A 15,404-nucleotide genomic window follows, 5' to 3' on the forward strand; every position below is an offset into this window, starting at 1 on the left:
CCCGGGCCCCAAAAGTACTACACACTTAAAAACTGAAAGAAGTACCAGGACTAATTGCAGCAAAGTATAAATAGACAACCTAGCTATATTGAGTATACTGCTTGACAGAAGATTTCACAAAAAACAAGTTATATCAAGCTTGCTACACCTGACTCACCGCACATCAGCTTCCAGAGGTGCAGTTCACAGAATTTTCTTTCCCTTTGTGCCAAACCAACTGAAGCCCACTGCAGCATTCCAGCTGAGGAGGGACTGCAGTACACGTGTTGTTTTCAGTTTCGTCGAATCTCCCCCTTGTACAGCCATGTGCTTTTTCTGTTTAAAGGAAACAAGAAGATATACAGCTAGAAAGACACATTGGGATCCAGTTTACTTTGAATGTTTTGCAACCTAGATGATCTTGACGTAATAAAGAAATACAAGCTGGCTTCTAGCTTTACTTAAATTCTTTAGAACTGTCATACGCAGCTAGCTATGTAAAAATTCAACAGTACGTCATTAATCAGACTGTCATAAGTAATATTCACATGAATTTATAAATGCCTAGTCACTCCAGCATGCTGTAGTTACAAGACAGGCAACATTATACTGAGCTTAGGCCATGAAGCAGACAAATTAACATTTGATCATGAGCTTTGCTGTCTGTCTCGAGCTTCTCTCCATACGCAAGAACATCCGCCACATTCGAGAAAGGCAGGTCTGGGAGGCCATGAGGGTGCGGAGCTGCACTGTCGGCATTACTTAGCAGCTCGTTGAAATATTGCGAATGGGCTTGCTGTGTGTGCTTCATGCTATTTAACACATGTAGTATCCTTTCCATGAAGGCTGAAAAAGTAGTGATGGCATCAGTGTTATGAGAGTTTTCAGTTCAGCAATATGTCTAAGATGAAAAATTACCGCAATAATTCGAACATAGCCAAGCTTAAGGTAACTAAGGTATGTAATGTTCAAAGTGCTTTGCTTTTCCAGGTAGCTATAGGTTAACCTATATATTCAAAATATAGCTTTAAAACTTTTCAGTGAATTATATGGCAACACATGAAAAAAAAACGGTCATGAACATTGCTGAGAGTTACTTGTAGGAGCGCTAACAGCAAAGCATGAGTCTTCTTTGCAATAAGAATTGTTGGGGTTTTACGTTCCAAACCAGGACATGATTATCGAGCCAAAATTCTGACCACCTGGAGTTCTTTAACATACATTGAAATCTACGTACAGCCTTCTTTGCAGTTTTTGCGACACTGGCTTGGTGATAACAGTGTAAGTGAGGATCTACGATTTGATTGACGCTGCAGCAGCACCACGAGCACAAATGTTTTTATAAGTCACCGCTTGCACATTAGCAACCATCGTTGCTCAAATGATGAAGCATGCTCCTAAAGAAGAACGAAGGGATAAACTGCACCACTGACTTATGGTTAGAATGACAGAAAGCTGAGCTAGTGTGTAGGTACTCATTAAAGAGACAGGGCGTGCGAACACTGACACAAGAGAGAGCCAAGATGTCAAGGCGTTTGTGGTGTCTTGGGTTCCCCCTTGTGTTCATGTTTGCACGCCCTGTCTCTTCAACATGACTCATGGTAGTGTGTCACTGTGTCACAACGACAATGGGAAGTATGTTATGCCAGCAGCAACATACAATTTTGTTTTCATTTGTGCTATGTGGCTGCGGCATAGGGGAGGGTAATGAATGCTCACACTAATACTATTATCATGAAACCAGAGCAAGGTGAGGCACACTATGCAGAAGCTATGCAGCTTGTGTTTCTATTTATGCTGATACATAGCATATATGAAGGAAATAGGATACTGCCCACATACACGAGCTCAAGAGATGGAGGTGGAGCAATACAGCAGGCTGTTACATTGCTTGAACACAAATCGTATTACTGGTGAGTCATTGTAAGATGGGTTCTGCCACAATTTTTTCCAGCATGAAGCCAGCAACCCAACTAAAAAACTAAGCTGATTTAGTGCTAAGAATATCACCTTCCGTTTCCAACACGTTACAATAAAGAAGAATACTCGTGGAATTAATTTCACTCTCTTTGGCATGCATTATCACATGTGAATAGTACGTCTACAGTACAAAGGAAACATTTGCCTCAAGTAAATATGAAGCAAGAAAACACATAAACAAGACGGAAATTTTTCCCTGAGTATTCATAGAACCCAAGGACACTGAACAGTTTGGACTGTAACCATTAAAGAAGGTGAATGACGTACCGAGCACTTGTGGGTCTGTTTGTGACTTTGTAGCCCCGGTCAGATATGCGGGTCCTGGACTGTACGATGTATCTAAACATAATTGACACCACAAGTTAACATCTAGAGTTACACAGACAGGCAGACGGAGATGAAATAGATACAGAGGCAGACAGGCAGGCTCAAAACACCTGAAGTGGGCAAAGAATTCTCAATTTAATGAGTAAATGTAAAAAACTACAGCAACATGCATTAAGACATCAGAATGACATACCAAGCATGCTCGGTTCCATGTGTGGCCATACAGCCACAGCAAGAGTTGAGGATACTGGTATGTGCGATGAGCCTGAACATAAAACAGTCCGCAGCATTTGGCTATAGCACAGGACTGTACAACAAAACAGGTAAAAAACTGGAAAACATTGCATAACAGCAACATAATGATGTATACCGCATAAATGACATACCATGAGAATTGCAGTTCCGTAAAAGAGTTGGCAGCTTCCAACATGTGCAAAGCACCTAAAACATAGAAACCATAGTTTGCACTCCACCTTTGCCGCACAATGCAAAAGCAAAAACCTAACCGTAGCAAGATAAAATTGCTATGTGAAACCAGAATGACATACCAAGCATGCTGGGTTCCGTGTGTGGCCTTGCAGCCGCAGCAAGAGTTGAGGGTACTGGTATGTGCGATGAGCCTGAACATAAAACAGACCACAGGCATTGGGCACATGGTAATGCACATGTTTACCATGTGCATTGGGCACATGGTAAACATGTCTGAGAGCAGATTGAAGCCCTTCACGCAAACTAACATGACAATAATGTCCAGAATCCAGCAGTAGTGTGACATTAGGCACTCTTGGTGTGGACAAAAGCACCCTGGCGCTACTTGGTAGCTCACACATGCAAGAATACGAGCGAAGAGCCTTTAACAGATTTGTGACGGCATCGTGAAGCACACTTGACTCTAAGCTCCACTGTCACAGGTCTTCTCCCAACGATGCGATATCCAGTTCTTTCAATATGATACTTGAGTTGGAATCCGTTGCAGTGTCCTGCTGTGTAAGGCATCTGTGGCACCCGTCGGGCACGTTATCGGGTTCCACGGGAACGCTGTGCATGTTGTCACCAGTATGGTTACTTCTAGTCGCAGATTCCAGCATGCCGCATAAATCCGGCACTGGCAACTTGGCCGAGCGAACGGTTCAAAGGTGGTTCGGACCTTCTGGCTGCAGGCTGCCATAAATGCCGGCACTCTCAACTTGGCCGAGCGAACGGTTCAGAGGTGGTTCGGAACTTCTGGCTGATTGGAGGTAAAAGCGACACGTGAATGATTCTTCTCCACGTTAAAAGATTCGCCAGCGGCTACCAAAAGATTGCGCGCACAGTCGGCCTGCACGGGCGTGACTGATCAGCAGTCGATCTCGACATGGAAGCCATGTTTAGGCGACTATAAGCGTGGTAAACCACTTGGTGAACCACGTGGTAACCGGTAAACTCACTTGTGTCGTGCTGTTTAAGCGGGCGACGTCAAAGTATAGCATCGCACTGCACATTACAAAAGGCAGATGAACACAACAAACGGGGAAGAATGATAAATGCAACGATAACTTACTCTCGTATTCGCTTTCCATGGCGCGCGCTTCCCGCCAAGCGTATGCAAGCTCTAAAGATAAAACAAGGCCAACACACGTATATCTTCACGCTTGACAGATCAAAAAACAGTAGGAAAACAACACTTACCTTCGATTACAACCAGCTCCGCGAACCCAAATTTCAGAGTGCGCGCGAATTGCAACTGTTGCAACTGTTGTAACCGCACGCAGAGAACACGTTTCAAATGTGGAACTATAGAAACAGACTGCAGCCACAGCCGCATTGTCGTAATGTTGTCGTACATATAATGAGCATAAAGTAAAAGAAAAAAGTTAAGAAAATACAGCGCACTTCAAATCCGATTACAACGCCGTTGTTTTCACAATTTTTCGCCTGCCCATTTAAGAGCAGTACACATGTAAACGATACATTCAAAGAACTGAAACCGAAACTGCTCGCCGCTTCTCGAACGGAGCACACAGGAAGGTTAGTTTTACATGGGACGGTTTCAAACCCCATTAATGTTTAACTATATTGGACTTTTTCGTGTGCCATCCGGGCTAAGTACGTTGAGACAGTCTAGTGAGCAAGGTTGATCGCATGCATATATGTGGTTCCGAATAAACGAGCAACGCGCAGCACATCAGCACATCACGTAGTATACTATGTCGTTGCTCAAGTTGGACGTCCTTTAATTAATTAAGCCCTGTACGAAAGAATAATTAGTATGCAAAACTTCAGCAATCAAGAGCCGTTATGTGTTCTCGCCTGTTTAATTAATACATGTTAATTATTTCTGAAGGGTACGTTGCGCAAATTCCATATATGTATTGGTGCGATTTTAAACAATGATCGCTGGAAATGTACATTATTAATTCATGAAGACAACATGCATGCATGTGTGCTAATATGAGTAAGTAGAATAAAAACGCGTGTGTTGATGTGAGGCATGGAAGCATCCACCCATTCATGTCCTCTTCTGGGATGTTTAATGGACATCCGTTCGCTGAAATCTACGGGACACCCATATGACTTCCTTTATTGGATGTGGGACTTCGGTACTTGTTTGGGGCATCCTTAGGACTTTTCGTGTTGTCTGGGGTGCCACATAATATGTATACCATGTGTGTGTCATTGGAGCACCAGTAAGCATGATAATCAAACTGATCCTAGATAATAAGGAAAGCTAAGAACAATCAGCTGAACCTTTGCTAACGCTACGTTATCCTGGGATAGCCGAGCTAAGCCGCTGCAACATTTTTGAACAAGAAGTAGACAACGAAATAATGCAGACTGCAAAAAATTGTTTTGAAGTTTATTTATTGGAAAATTATGGAACCAGCTGGAGTAGCAATACTATTTCGAAGTTTCTTTGCTTTTAACATGTTCAGCTACAATGACTAGCTGTTCGATTGTTTGGGGCAACAGCGAAGCTCTTTGGAGCGCTCCTGAAACCGAAAATAGTCTTTCCGCAGAGCCGGATGATGCAGGGGCCCCTAGGTATAGTCTGGCTAGCTTTGCCAGCTTAGGGTAATTCTTCTCATTTTCTTTGCAGAAAGAACGCGGATCTTGAGAAGAGCAGGAACTTTTCAAATAGTTGTCGAGCTCTGCGTTGTGACAAGATGTTTCTGCCGGGCTCAAAACATCCAACGTAGCATAGGGGTCTCCAGTGCTGAATGAGGCTGGTACATCTGATTCTTGAGTAATGTTCCGGGCTGTGCCGCTGAAGGAACTTCAGCCTCCTGCTATGAAGAAAACTGAGCGGAGTGGTACATGTTTCTGCAAAGCGAACAGTCCTTTTAGTTGCAAGGTGCTTTTCCTTTGTGTTTTGCCGCAATGCAATAAAAGCCCTTACAGTGATACATGGGCGTTATTTTAAAATGAAAATATTTATCCTAAGTTCTGTTAAGAAAAAAAAATACTCTAGCACTTCACCATTGTAGTGTTTAACAGTGGCAATTTTAGAACGGAATGAGACATTAAGGCAGAAAAAAAAAGCAACGACTTCAGAGAGGTTCTTGTTTAATGATAATTACCCGTAAGAAACAATTATGCACTGTAATCTAACACTAAATGCTCTAAATTTCTCTGAAGAAATAACATTTTCGAGAAACAAAAAACAGCATAACCGCCTCTACTCCGTTTCACAGTTACCTTGCTGTTGTGCTTTCCTTTCAAGGCTGCGCATTTAAATCTACAAGGCAGTTAAGGCTGCCGCCAACCTGCGTGTTCATTTCTGCATGAAGCTGCCGACGCCGGCTTGCCAGTTAATTTAGAAAGTAGGTTGAAAAAATCGTTGACGAAATTTCTCTTATATTACAGCATTTTATCATTTCCCAATGTTACGGCCTCAGCTATTCGCGATAATGCCGGTCACGATCATGAGGTGTTGAATGTGGACGACTGCTGCGCACGTGCTTTCGCTTACAACACCAAGATCATATCGAGTCTCGGCTCCATAGAGCTGACCTATACCGGCCCTTTTATGTTTCCTTTTTTGGTCGCGAGACGTTTACGTGGCATGCCCATTACTTAAAATGGGATCTGGCTGGTCAGTTTTAGTCATTTTCTAATCGAAACTAATTTTTTGAGTGCGCATTTCAATTAGTATTTGGGTAGAAGTGTTCTCATTATAAAGAAAACCTGGTCATGCTTTATACTATCGTCAAACTTAGTGCTGTTTTGATTTCTGGATTTGAATCACTTAAAAAAAACAGAAAACTCGCCATTTCTTGAAAAGCAATATAAGACTGCCGGTAGAACATTATTAAATGCCTCCTTCTATAAGGTCTAATTTTATGTTTGAAGTATTCGTAAGTAACGGGTCATCGCGTCTTTCACAACACTTTTTTAAGGTCACGCATTGAATAAATGGATTGCTTGAAATAAGTAACCCTACCTCAATGAGGCGGTTCAACGCAGCCAAAGAGTTCCATCGTGTTCCTGACGCGGGCACAAGGTCCTTGCTGCAGACCTCCCTGAGGCGCTATGTCCAGTAGTGTGACCTCCTAAACAAGTTTATCGCTTCATTTATGCTGCTGAGTAACTTCTGAGCATTGTCGCCTTGTCGCAGCGCTTGTTAACGGCTAGCTGCAGCGTGTGCGCGGCGCAGCTCACTTTCTTGAACGTAGGTAGTGTCATGATTTCAATATATGGCGTCTCCTCGGGGCTGTTTTCAATGCACTCTTCGTCGCAGTCCTCGTTGCCGTCTTCAGGGTCTGGACACTTGTGCATCCAATCGTCAGAGAAATTGCCGGTCATATTGAATGCCTTGTTCATGTTAGCCGCATTGTCACAAACGATACTCCCAGCCTGCGACTCACCTACGCCCCCCGCTGCCATTTCGGCAAGGAACGTCTCCCTGATAACATCGCCCGTGTGGCAGCCTTCGATGTGGCGAAATGACAGTGCGAACTGCCGGAGCCGCCAGTCATCCACAAATTGGACCCGAATGCTGAGTATTGACTGGCGTGACCGGCTTGTCCACAGATCAACTATAAAATGCAGCGCCCTCGATGACACGCTGCTAAGTTTGTTGCTAAGCGCTGGAAGTGCGAACTCAACGGCTAAATCCTCTAACTGCAGCTTCACGGTTCTTGGCGAGGGCACGTTTAGTTCTGGTTTTAAAGAAGCTACAAGTCGCTTGAAACCTAGGCCTTTTGTTGCCCATCGTTTGCTGAGGGCAGCGCGACCCGGACTGAGGACTGAGAGACGCGTACACAAACAAGCGCTGACTGACAACTGATTTATTTCATCACACATGCAGTAAATAAGTACACACAAAAAATGATCACGTGGCGCGTGTCTGTCGTGATAGGGATTCATTTGATTACATGTTTCAAAAACTGCACTTCTTTATTACGCAGAGCAACCGAAGTTTGGCTGACGCATGCGCTCTGATTTATATGTATGTGGTATGCTTCCACGATTTCGCGAAAGGTTTGGTTAAAATTTCTGTATATTACCGATGGTTGCGCTCGATGATTTTCCATTATCATCGAGCGCAACCATTTCGGCCACGCATTTGTTGAAGTTCCTTTGAGCTTCGCTTGAAAGTGAAACTTTTTTCTGGTCTGTCTGCTGCTGCTTATGCACGGAGACTGCAGAGTCAAGAGTTCTCTGCCGCTTTGCTTTGTGCTCTTCGTACCCAGTTTTCTGCACGAGCTAGAAGAGAAAAGTCAACCATTTAGTAAAATTGTGTAATGCGAAATCATGATTGAGCAATGCGCTAAATTATCATAATGTTAGTCAGCAAAAGCGGAGCGTCCCACTTGTTTAACATACTTTCATAACATACGTCATTTAACATACTTTACCAGTTCGTACAAGTAGTGTGCAAAGTAGACATATTGAAGTCGGCAAACCAACATATCCACAAAGTCCATACACTTCTGCACTTGGGATTCCACCTCGCTGTACTCAATGAAGTGCGCTTCATCTAGTTCTAAAAGAAATAGCCCTAATTGTACTTGAGTGTAGTAGCTATGCGTAGGCCGCAGGATGTAGCTGTCACCTTCACGTAGGAGGTATGCAATATTTTTCATCAACCAGGGTGGAAATCTTGTGAGTTTTCCCATGAACAGGACTCTTGATTTCTAGAAGCAGTGCCGGCTGCCCTGCCCTAAAGACGACTCCGTCCGGGCTGAACCCCAACCACGGCACGGCTGGGTTTATTACGAGGCCCAACACTGAAACTTCCTCACCAGTTTTTTGCTGATTTTCTTGAAGTGCCAGCTTTTCACAAGATTTACCATGGCGTGTGGCTGCGTTGCCTTGAAAATTGTTCGTCAGCATGGTTAAACCTTCACGTTCCCACGTTCTTTCTTCACTGGGCTGCAACCTGAAGAGGCTGTGGCCCTTGCTGCCGGTGATCCGCAGCAGTCTTTCTCGCTGCCATTTGGAATTGTCCTGGCCTGCTGTTAGTACGAGCATATCTCAGCTGCCTGGGTCGGTGTCACAACAACAGACGTCTTGTAAAATTCCTCTGCACCATGGCTCACATCTTCCATCGTTGCGCAGTATAATTTCAACCGGGTGCACTCTAAAAATGCCACTTGGTGGTAAAGAAGGTCTTGGTACTTACGTACCTCTTTACCAAAGCTCATGTGTTCTGCTATCAGACAGGACTCGGACAGGTCTAATTCGGCGTTTCATGTCGATGTTTTCTTTCTCTTCAACGTAATCGAAGCGTCCCCTAGAATGTCGGGCCAGTGCACTCCCTGGAGCAGCAGCAATTAGTTTTTGTCGAATCTCCTGCAATGCACCACTGCTCAACCGAAGCCTTGGTTTTGCTTTGACGTGACAAAGATCTCTTATCTCCTTGGGCTTGTAGTATCCAGTTGACTTCATCTTCCCCCAAACTTGCTTCATGTCAGTGGACGTGAGTAGTTCTAGCTTGTCGAGGCCAGTCCTGCATTGGGAAAAAAGACTTTTCACATGAACATAAAGATCGTTTCTATGCAAAAATATATATCCAGTTAACAAAACGGCCGGAAGCACACCATGACAGTGGCATGGAAATCATACCGTACATGACATGCATAACATGGTTGGCATGTTAAGACCTCTCATTTATGTTCGTCACACAGTCACATCGCGCAATACCAATTTTGGTGTATATCAAACGAGCGAAATGGCCGTGAGTGCACCACGAGTATAGCATGTAAATCATGCCATACATGACATGCATGTCAAGATTTTCATGTTAACACCTTTCATTTACGTTCGTCATACAGTCGCTGCGCGCAATACCAATTTCGGTGTCCATCAAGCTAGCAAAGCGGCCGCGAATGCATCATGAGCGTGGCATGTAAATCATGACATACATGACATGCATGTCATGGTTTTCATCTTACCAAATGTTATTCACGTTCTTCATACAGTTGCTGGACAGCCTCAAACAGGTGAGGCTCTTAGTGTAGGCTATAAACAAAACGGCACGCTGCGCGATTGCTTTTCATAAAGACCTAATTTGTGCGATTTCCACGATCGAATGAAAGCACGAAAAATTCATTAAGAGATTGGGTCATCCCGTAGATATGAATACATGTCAGTGGATACCGCGAAATGTACCTACGAAATATTTGCGGAACTGTGTCACTTCCTGGAATTTGCGAAACGTAGAGCTCGAGAAAACAAAGTCGTTTATGATATATTTCATAGGCCACATTTGCAAGTTGTGTAAGTACAATTAACAAACAAACGATATATTTTAGTTTTTAAACAGGCGAGTAAGCATACGTGTCATGCATTGCACGGTAATCTTGCGTTTCGTGGTAAGCAATTAATGGAAAAAGAAAAGACACATAGAAACCCGAATAAATCAAGACTCGAGCGGCGGATCTGGCTTGAACGCCTATTATGGAAAACGCAAGATACCTGAGCATTGCTGAATCTTTTCATGGTGGATTGTAAATTATTTGTCACAATGGTTTTTAACCATGCCAGACAAAGGTGCAACGCAATGCAGGTAGGATATTTGCGTCCGCGTACTTGGTGCGGCAGTTGTGAACTAGTGAAGGTCCCTTTCTGATTTCTAATTGACTAGATTGATGTCGCTGGTAGTAAGATTGCCCATTCTCTTTTTCTTCTTCATTTTCCATAGAAGCTTCCTGTGTGTGACGGTTCACTTTAAAGATGAACAGTCTCTGGGAAGAAGATCCTCAGTGCTTGTGTGCCAACAGCTCTCGGGTCGTCACACCTGCGACGTAATCGCGACAGCGCTCCACGCAGTACTTGTGGAATACAAGATTCTGCACAAGATATTCGTCATCACGGACAACGGTTCAAACTTTGTGCAAGCTTTTAGGTAGGTTACAATGCTGCTTCTGTTTTAATCTCGTTGTCTACACGGAGGTTGCCTATTTTTAATATCTTAATACTTCCCAAAAAGGAACTAAATTAAGCTGCATTATGAACGTTCCACTTGATTTCAGCAGTGATTATTTTGATCGAAATGAACCAATGAGCTTTGCACGCTGTATTCACGGATCTCAATGACTGTAGAGTTTAGGTTTATTTTGTAACCTTACCATTTACAACAGACCTCTGCGTATCCTTCGGAAACCTAAATAGTTAAGTGGTTATTTTGTGGACCAGGAATTAAAACATAAAAAAAGGCGAGAGGCAAATGCAGCGCAGACACAACACAAACTTTACGCATTGTGTAGTCTCTCGTCTTTCCAAAAGACATGGAGTTCTATTTGCTTACGATATTTTCATATTTCCAAGTCCCCTTATTGTGTTATATGAAATATTTGTTGCTGTTAGAAACGTACCACAGATGTACGTCTGCGCGGATGTAGTCGTCGTGTTTATCTTTTTATTTTAATCGATATTAACCTTCGCTTCCTTCTTGCCTTTCTCTACGTTTTATTGCTAAGTGAGTGCTCTGTCCTGTCCCGTATTTTTTCCCTAGGTGTCGGCACTTTTATTTCATAGTGTTTAACCGGGTAGCCCATCAGATTATATTGATGTTGTATAAAAAGGTTCAACCCCTACCAGCTCGTTCCCGCCCTAACTTGTTGGGAATTTTCACTTTTTCGGTACGCAGGGTCTTTGGAGAAACACTTCAACATGATCGAGATTTCGTGGCAAATAGTATCGCTGACGTGCTCGACAGTGGATCCAACAATGATTCATCTCAGATCTACCTGCCACAGCACACGAGGTGTGCCGCGCACACATTGAACCTAGTTGCCTCGGTCGATGCCAAAAATGCCGGCAACAACGTTGCCTACAGCGAAATGGTGAGGACTGTTTTCGTAAAACTAAGGACTCTTTGGAGCAAGCAAGCCCTGTCTGTGCAGGCAGCCGAAGCTACAAAAACTGCCTTGGGAAGGCAGCTCCCTGTGCCAAACGCAACACGATGGAATTCGTTGTTCAACGTTGTGAAGTTCATAAACGAGATTCCAAAAGGGAGGGTGGACGCAACGTTCGACGCACTTTCGTTCCTTGCCACGATTGCAACACGAGGAATCTCTTTTTGATGAATACTGCAAGGTATGTTTCGGTTATGTGTTGAACATCATGCAGTGCGTTGATTGTATCTCTTATTTTTCCGGGCGATGTACGCTGTGGCATATGCACTAGATATATTACAAGGCGAGCAATATACGTACATGCGTGAGCATAAGTATACGGACTACGGGACCGCGTGCCAAAATGCATCGCCGCGCCACCTGCCGACCCGGCGACTGCTGTCGAGAGCACTACTGAAGCAGCGGTGCGCGTGTGCGCCCCGTCATATCAGGTGGCCTCTCCTCTCGCTTTGTCTGACGTGGTTACGGCGCTCGTGGACAACACATCAACTGGGTGTCGCTTGGTTTGCTCCATCGCATCTGTGCCGTTTTCCGTGGCGGTGCGGCGGGGCCGGCTGGAGCGAATGGCGAGCATCGCTTTTCGTATTAGTCAATTAGGCTAACTAAGCATAGTTAACCACCTCTAATGTAGTAAAGTCAAGCATAATTGATGAAGTTTACTTCTGACACCACACGGCATCACCAGAAAACTCAGGCCAACTTCCTTTTGCCGCGTTAAGCCATTTTAAGCTTATATGAACCTAGTTAAGCCATGGTAAGTACAGCCGAACCTAATTAAGCCTAGTTAAGCATGGTATCACCTAATAAAGCCAAGCATAAGGAAGTTTAATTCAGCTAATCTTATTAAGCCTTGCCCAGCTTGCCGTTGCCATGTTAAGCCAAGTTACGCTATGATAAGCCCAGTTGAGTCATGTATAGCCAAATGTAATTAAGCATACATGAGCATGTTATATCTTAAATAAGCCGAGCATTATTGCCTAAATAAGTCATACCCAATTGTGGCCAATCAATCCGAGTCAAATTGCCCATGAGTCCAGAGAAGCCAAGCTCAAGAAGGTGCTAATTACTCCTGACCGAGGCGAGCCTTACTAAGCTCAATAAATATTATTTGTTGCTAATTATGACTAATGCCAATTAGGACTAATGAGTAGCCCGAAGTCGAACCAAACCTATCCTAGATGCCAGAGTTTCCTGTTGCATGTTTATGGTAATTTATTCTAATTAAGCCAATTAAGCGGAACCAATGTAAGTAGAAACAAATTTGATTAAGCATAGTTGAGCATGGTATTGCTTAATCAATCCCAGCATAATTAAATTTATTTAGGCCGCATCTATGTAATCCAACCAATGCATGCAATACAAGTCGAATTCCCAATGAGGCCATGGAAGCCAAGCTGACGAAGATGCTAATTAAAACTGACCGAGTCGAGAGCAAATAAGCTCAATTACGCCTCGTTGGAGCGAATTAAGACTAACAACAATTAGGACTCACTAAATAAGTTGTGTGAGATCGAACCAAACACAACCGCGATATTTGAATTTCATGCGACTTAGTTATACTAATTACTCCTAATTAGGCTAAATAAGCGGAGCCAGGATAAGTATAAACAAATCTAATTAAGCATTAATTCAGCATCATTCATTGACAAATTTGATTAAGCATTGATTAAGATCTTATTAAGCAGTGATTAAGCATTGACAAATCTGTTTAAGCAAATCTGAATAAACTCAAAAGTATTTCGGGTATGTTTGGTTGGATCTAACCCAACTTTAAGAGTCATAATTAGTATTAGCTTAATTAGCGTTAATGAGGCTTAATCGAGCTTAATTGCGCTCGACTCAATAAGTGAGAATTAGCATCTTCGTGAGCATGGCTTCACTAGCTTCATTAGGAATTTGACTTGCATTGCTTGGACTAATTAGGATTAATTAGGCGTGGCCAAATTGCGTTTGATTATGCTCTGCTTGATTAGACGATACCATGCTCAATTATGTTTAATCTGATTTATATCTACCTATCTTGGCTTCGCTTAATTAGGCGCCATTAGCATAATTATGCAACTTGAAACTCAGGTATCTCGGGTGCGTTTGGTTCGGTTTCACACTACTTAATTAGTCATAATTTGTTTTAGTCCTAATTAGAAACCATTGACCTTAATTAGCCTTAACTTGGCCAGGAGTAATTAGCGCCTTCCTGAGCTTGGCTTCTCTGGACTCATGGTGAGTTTGACCTGGATTGATTGGCCAGAATTGGGTGACTTATTTAGACAATCATTCTCGGCTTAATTAAGCTATACCATGCTCATGTATGCTTAATTACATTTGGCTATACTTACCGGGCACGTAGCACGTCGGCAGGATAACCCGTGGTCATTAAGGGTAACTGACTGGATTCCAAGAGATGGTAAACGCGTGAGGGGGAGACAGAAAATTAGGTGGGTAGATGAGATTAAGAAGTTTGGAGGTATAACGTGGCAGCAGAAAGCACAGGACCGGGTTGATTGGCGGAACATGGGAGAGGCCTTTGCCCTGCAGTGGGCGTAGACAGGCTGATGATGATGATGAGCCCGACTCAACAGGGCTCATCTAAGCGTAACTTGGCTTAACATGGCAACGGCAAGCTGGGCTAGACTTAATAAGGTTAGCGTAATGAAACTTATGCTTGGCTTTATTGGGTGCTACCATGCATAGCTAGGTTTAATTAGGTTCGGCTGTACGTACCATGCGTTAGCAAGGTTCATCTAGGCTTAACGCGGCAAATGTTGGTTGGGCTGAGTTTTCTGGTGATGCCGTGTGGCGTCTACAGAAAACTTAATCAGCTATGCTTGACTTTACTACGTTAAATGATGTGAGGTATGCTTACCCTATTGCAAAAACCAGCGTCTCCCAGTGCTTTCCCAGTAAGTTTTTCGCACTGGGAGCACTGGAAACGCGCTGGGAGCGCTGCCATTTCACTGGGATGCACAAGCTGGGACACTGGATGCGCTGGTATCTCACGGGCGGGCGCTGGTACTATACTGGGAGAAGCTGCAGTACTGGGAAATCACTGGTCCCAGTGCGATGCTTACTAGAGTACGTAGCGCGCTGGGACCAGTGCGAAAAATGCTGGAGTCACCACACAGCACGCTGGTCGCTGGTGAGCTGGGACGCTGTGCACTGCGGCCAGTGTTGAACGGGCTTGAAAATTCGCTGGGTGTGAGTCACGCTCGCTGGTAACGTGTTGCGCTGGGCTGCGCTTCAGTACCGGAGCTACAGAATGTTTTAATGCACGGCGTACGGGCATGCTTTGCGACACGCACTTGGAAGTATTGACGAAAGACGACACCGAAGTCGTGTACGTATGGCATCCGGCGAAAGAAAAAATGTGGGTCGCTATCATGTTAAAAATGTTTCGGACGGTGGAGCAGCTATCAGCCTGCTGGATCGTCTGTACATCGCGTAGATTAGCTCGCATATCTTGATGGGAAAATCTAGTCTGTTGACACGCTATCACAGAGTACATATCGACCCGCGCTTCTATTATCAGAACACGGACGCACGTTTCATGTTCGTCGAGCGGCTGCGATTAAGCATCACACAGCTGTTGCCTCCCGGCCGTCACGGACTCCCACCACGTTCGCGTGCTCCGTCGAAAAGAAAGATTTTGAAAACTTAAGCGCTTATGCAGGTTTTGCAGATAAGCACGATGACATCGTGTTTTAATCGCCGATGCAACCGAGCGTACGCGCAGCCTACGAGCCGCGGTATGCCGTCGTACAGTCGCACGCGATATGAAGG

At 44.0% G+C, this 15,404-nt stretch overlaps 1 protein-coding gene across 1 annotated transcript; it reads left to right on the forward strand.

The window, feature by feature from the left end:
* The first annotated feature begins 9,665 nt into the window (after positions 1 to 9,665).
* On the forward strand, positions 9,666 to 11,803 carry LOC125758310 (uncharacterized). Its single transcript, XM_049415352.1, has 3 exons — positions 9,666 to 9,710; positions 10,491 to 10,615; positions 11,360 to 11,803. The coding sequence occupies exons 1-3, from the start codon at positions 9,666 to 9,668 to the stop codon at positions 11,793 to 11,795; spliced, it is 606 nt and encodes a 201-aa protein (XP_049271309.1). The 3' UTR covers positions 11,796 to 11,803.
* Positions 11,804 to 15,404: the final 3,601 nt, after the last annotated feature.

This window comes from Rhipicephalus sanguineus, chromosome 4 (assembly GCF_013339695.2).
Source record: "Rhipicephalus sanguineus isolate Rsan-2018 chromosome 4, BIME_Rsan_1.4, whole genome shotgun sequence".
Taxonomy (NCBI): domain Eukaryota; kingdom Metazoa; phylum Arthropoda; class Arachnida; order Ixodida; family Ixodidae; genus Rhipicephalus; species Rhipicephalus sanguineus.

Coding starts and splice junctions, on each gene's coding strand:
- LOC125758310 (XM_049415352.1), top strand. CDS start 9,666: ATGTTATTCACGTTCTTCATACAGTTGCTGGACAGCCTCAAACAG. Junction 9,711..10,490: donor TGCTGGACAGCCTCAAACAG/GTGAGGCTCTTA, acceptor GTGTGCCAACAG/CTCTCGGGTCGTCACACCTG. Junction 10,616..11,359: donor AACTTTGTGCAAGCTTTTAG/GTAGGTTACAAT, acceptor TTCGGTACGCAG/GGTCTTTGGAGAAACACTTC.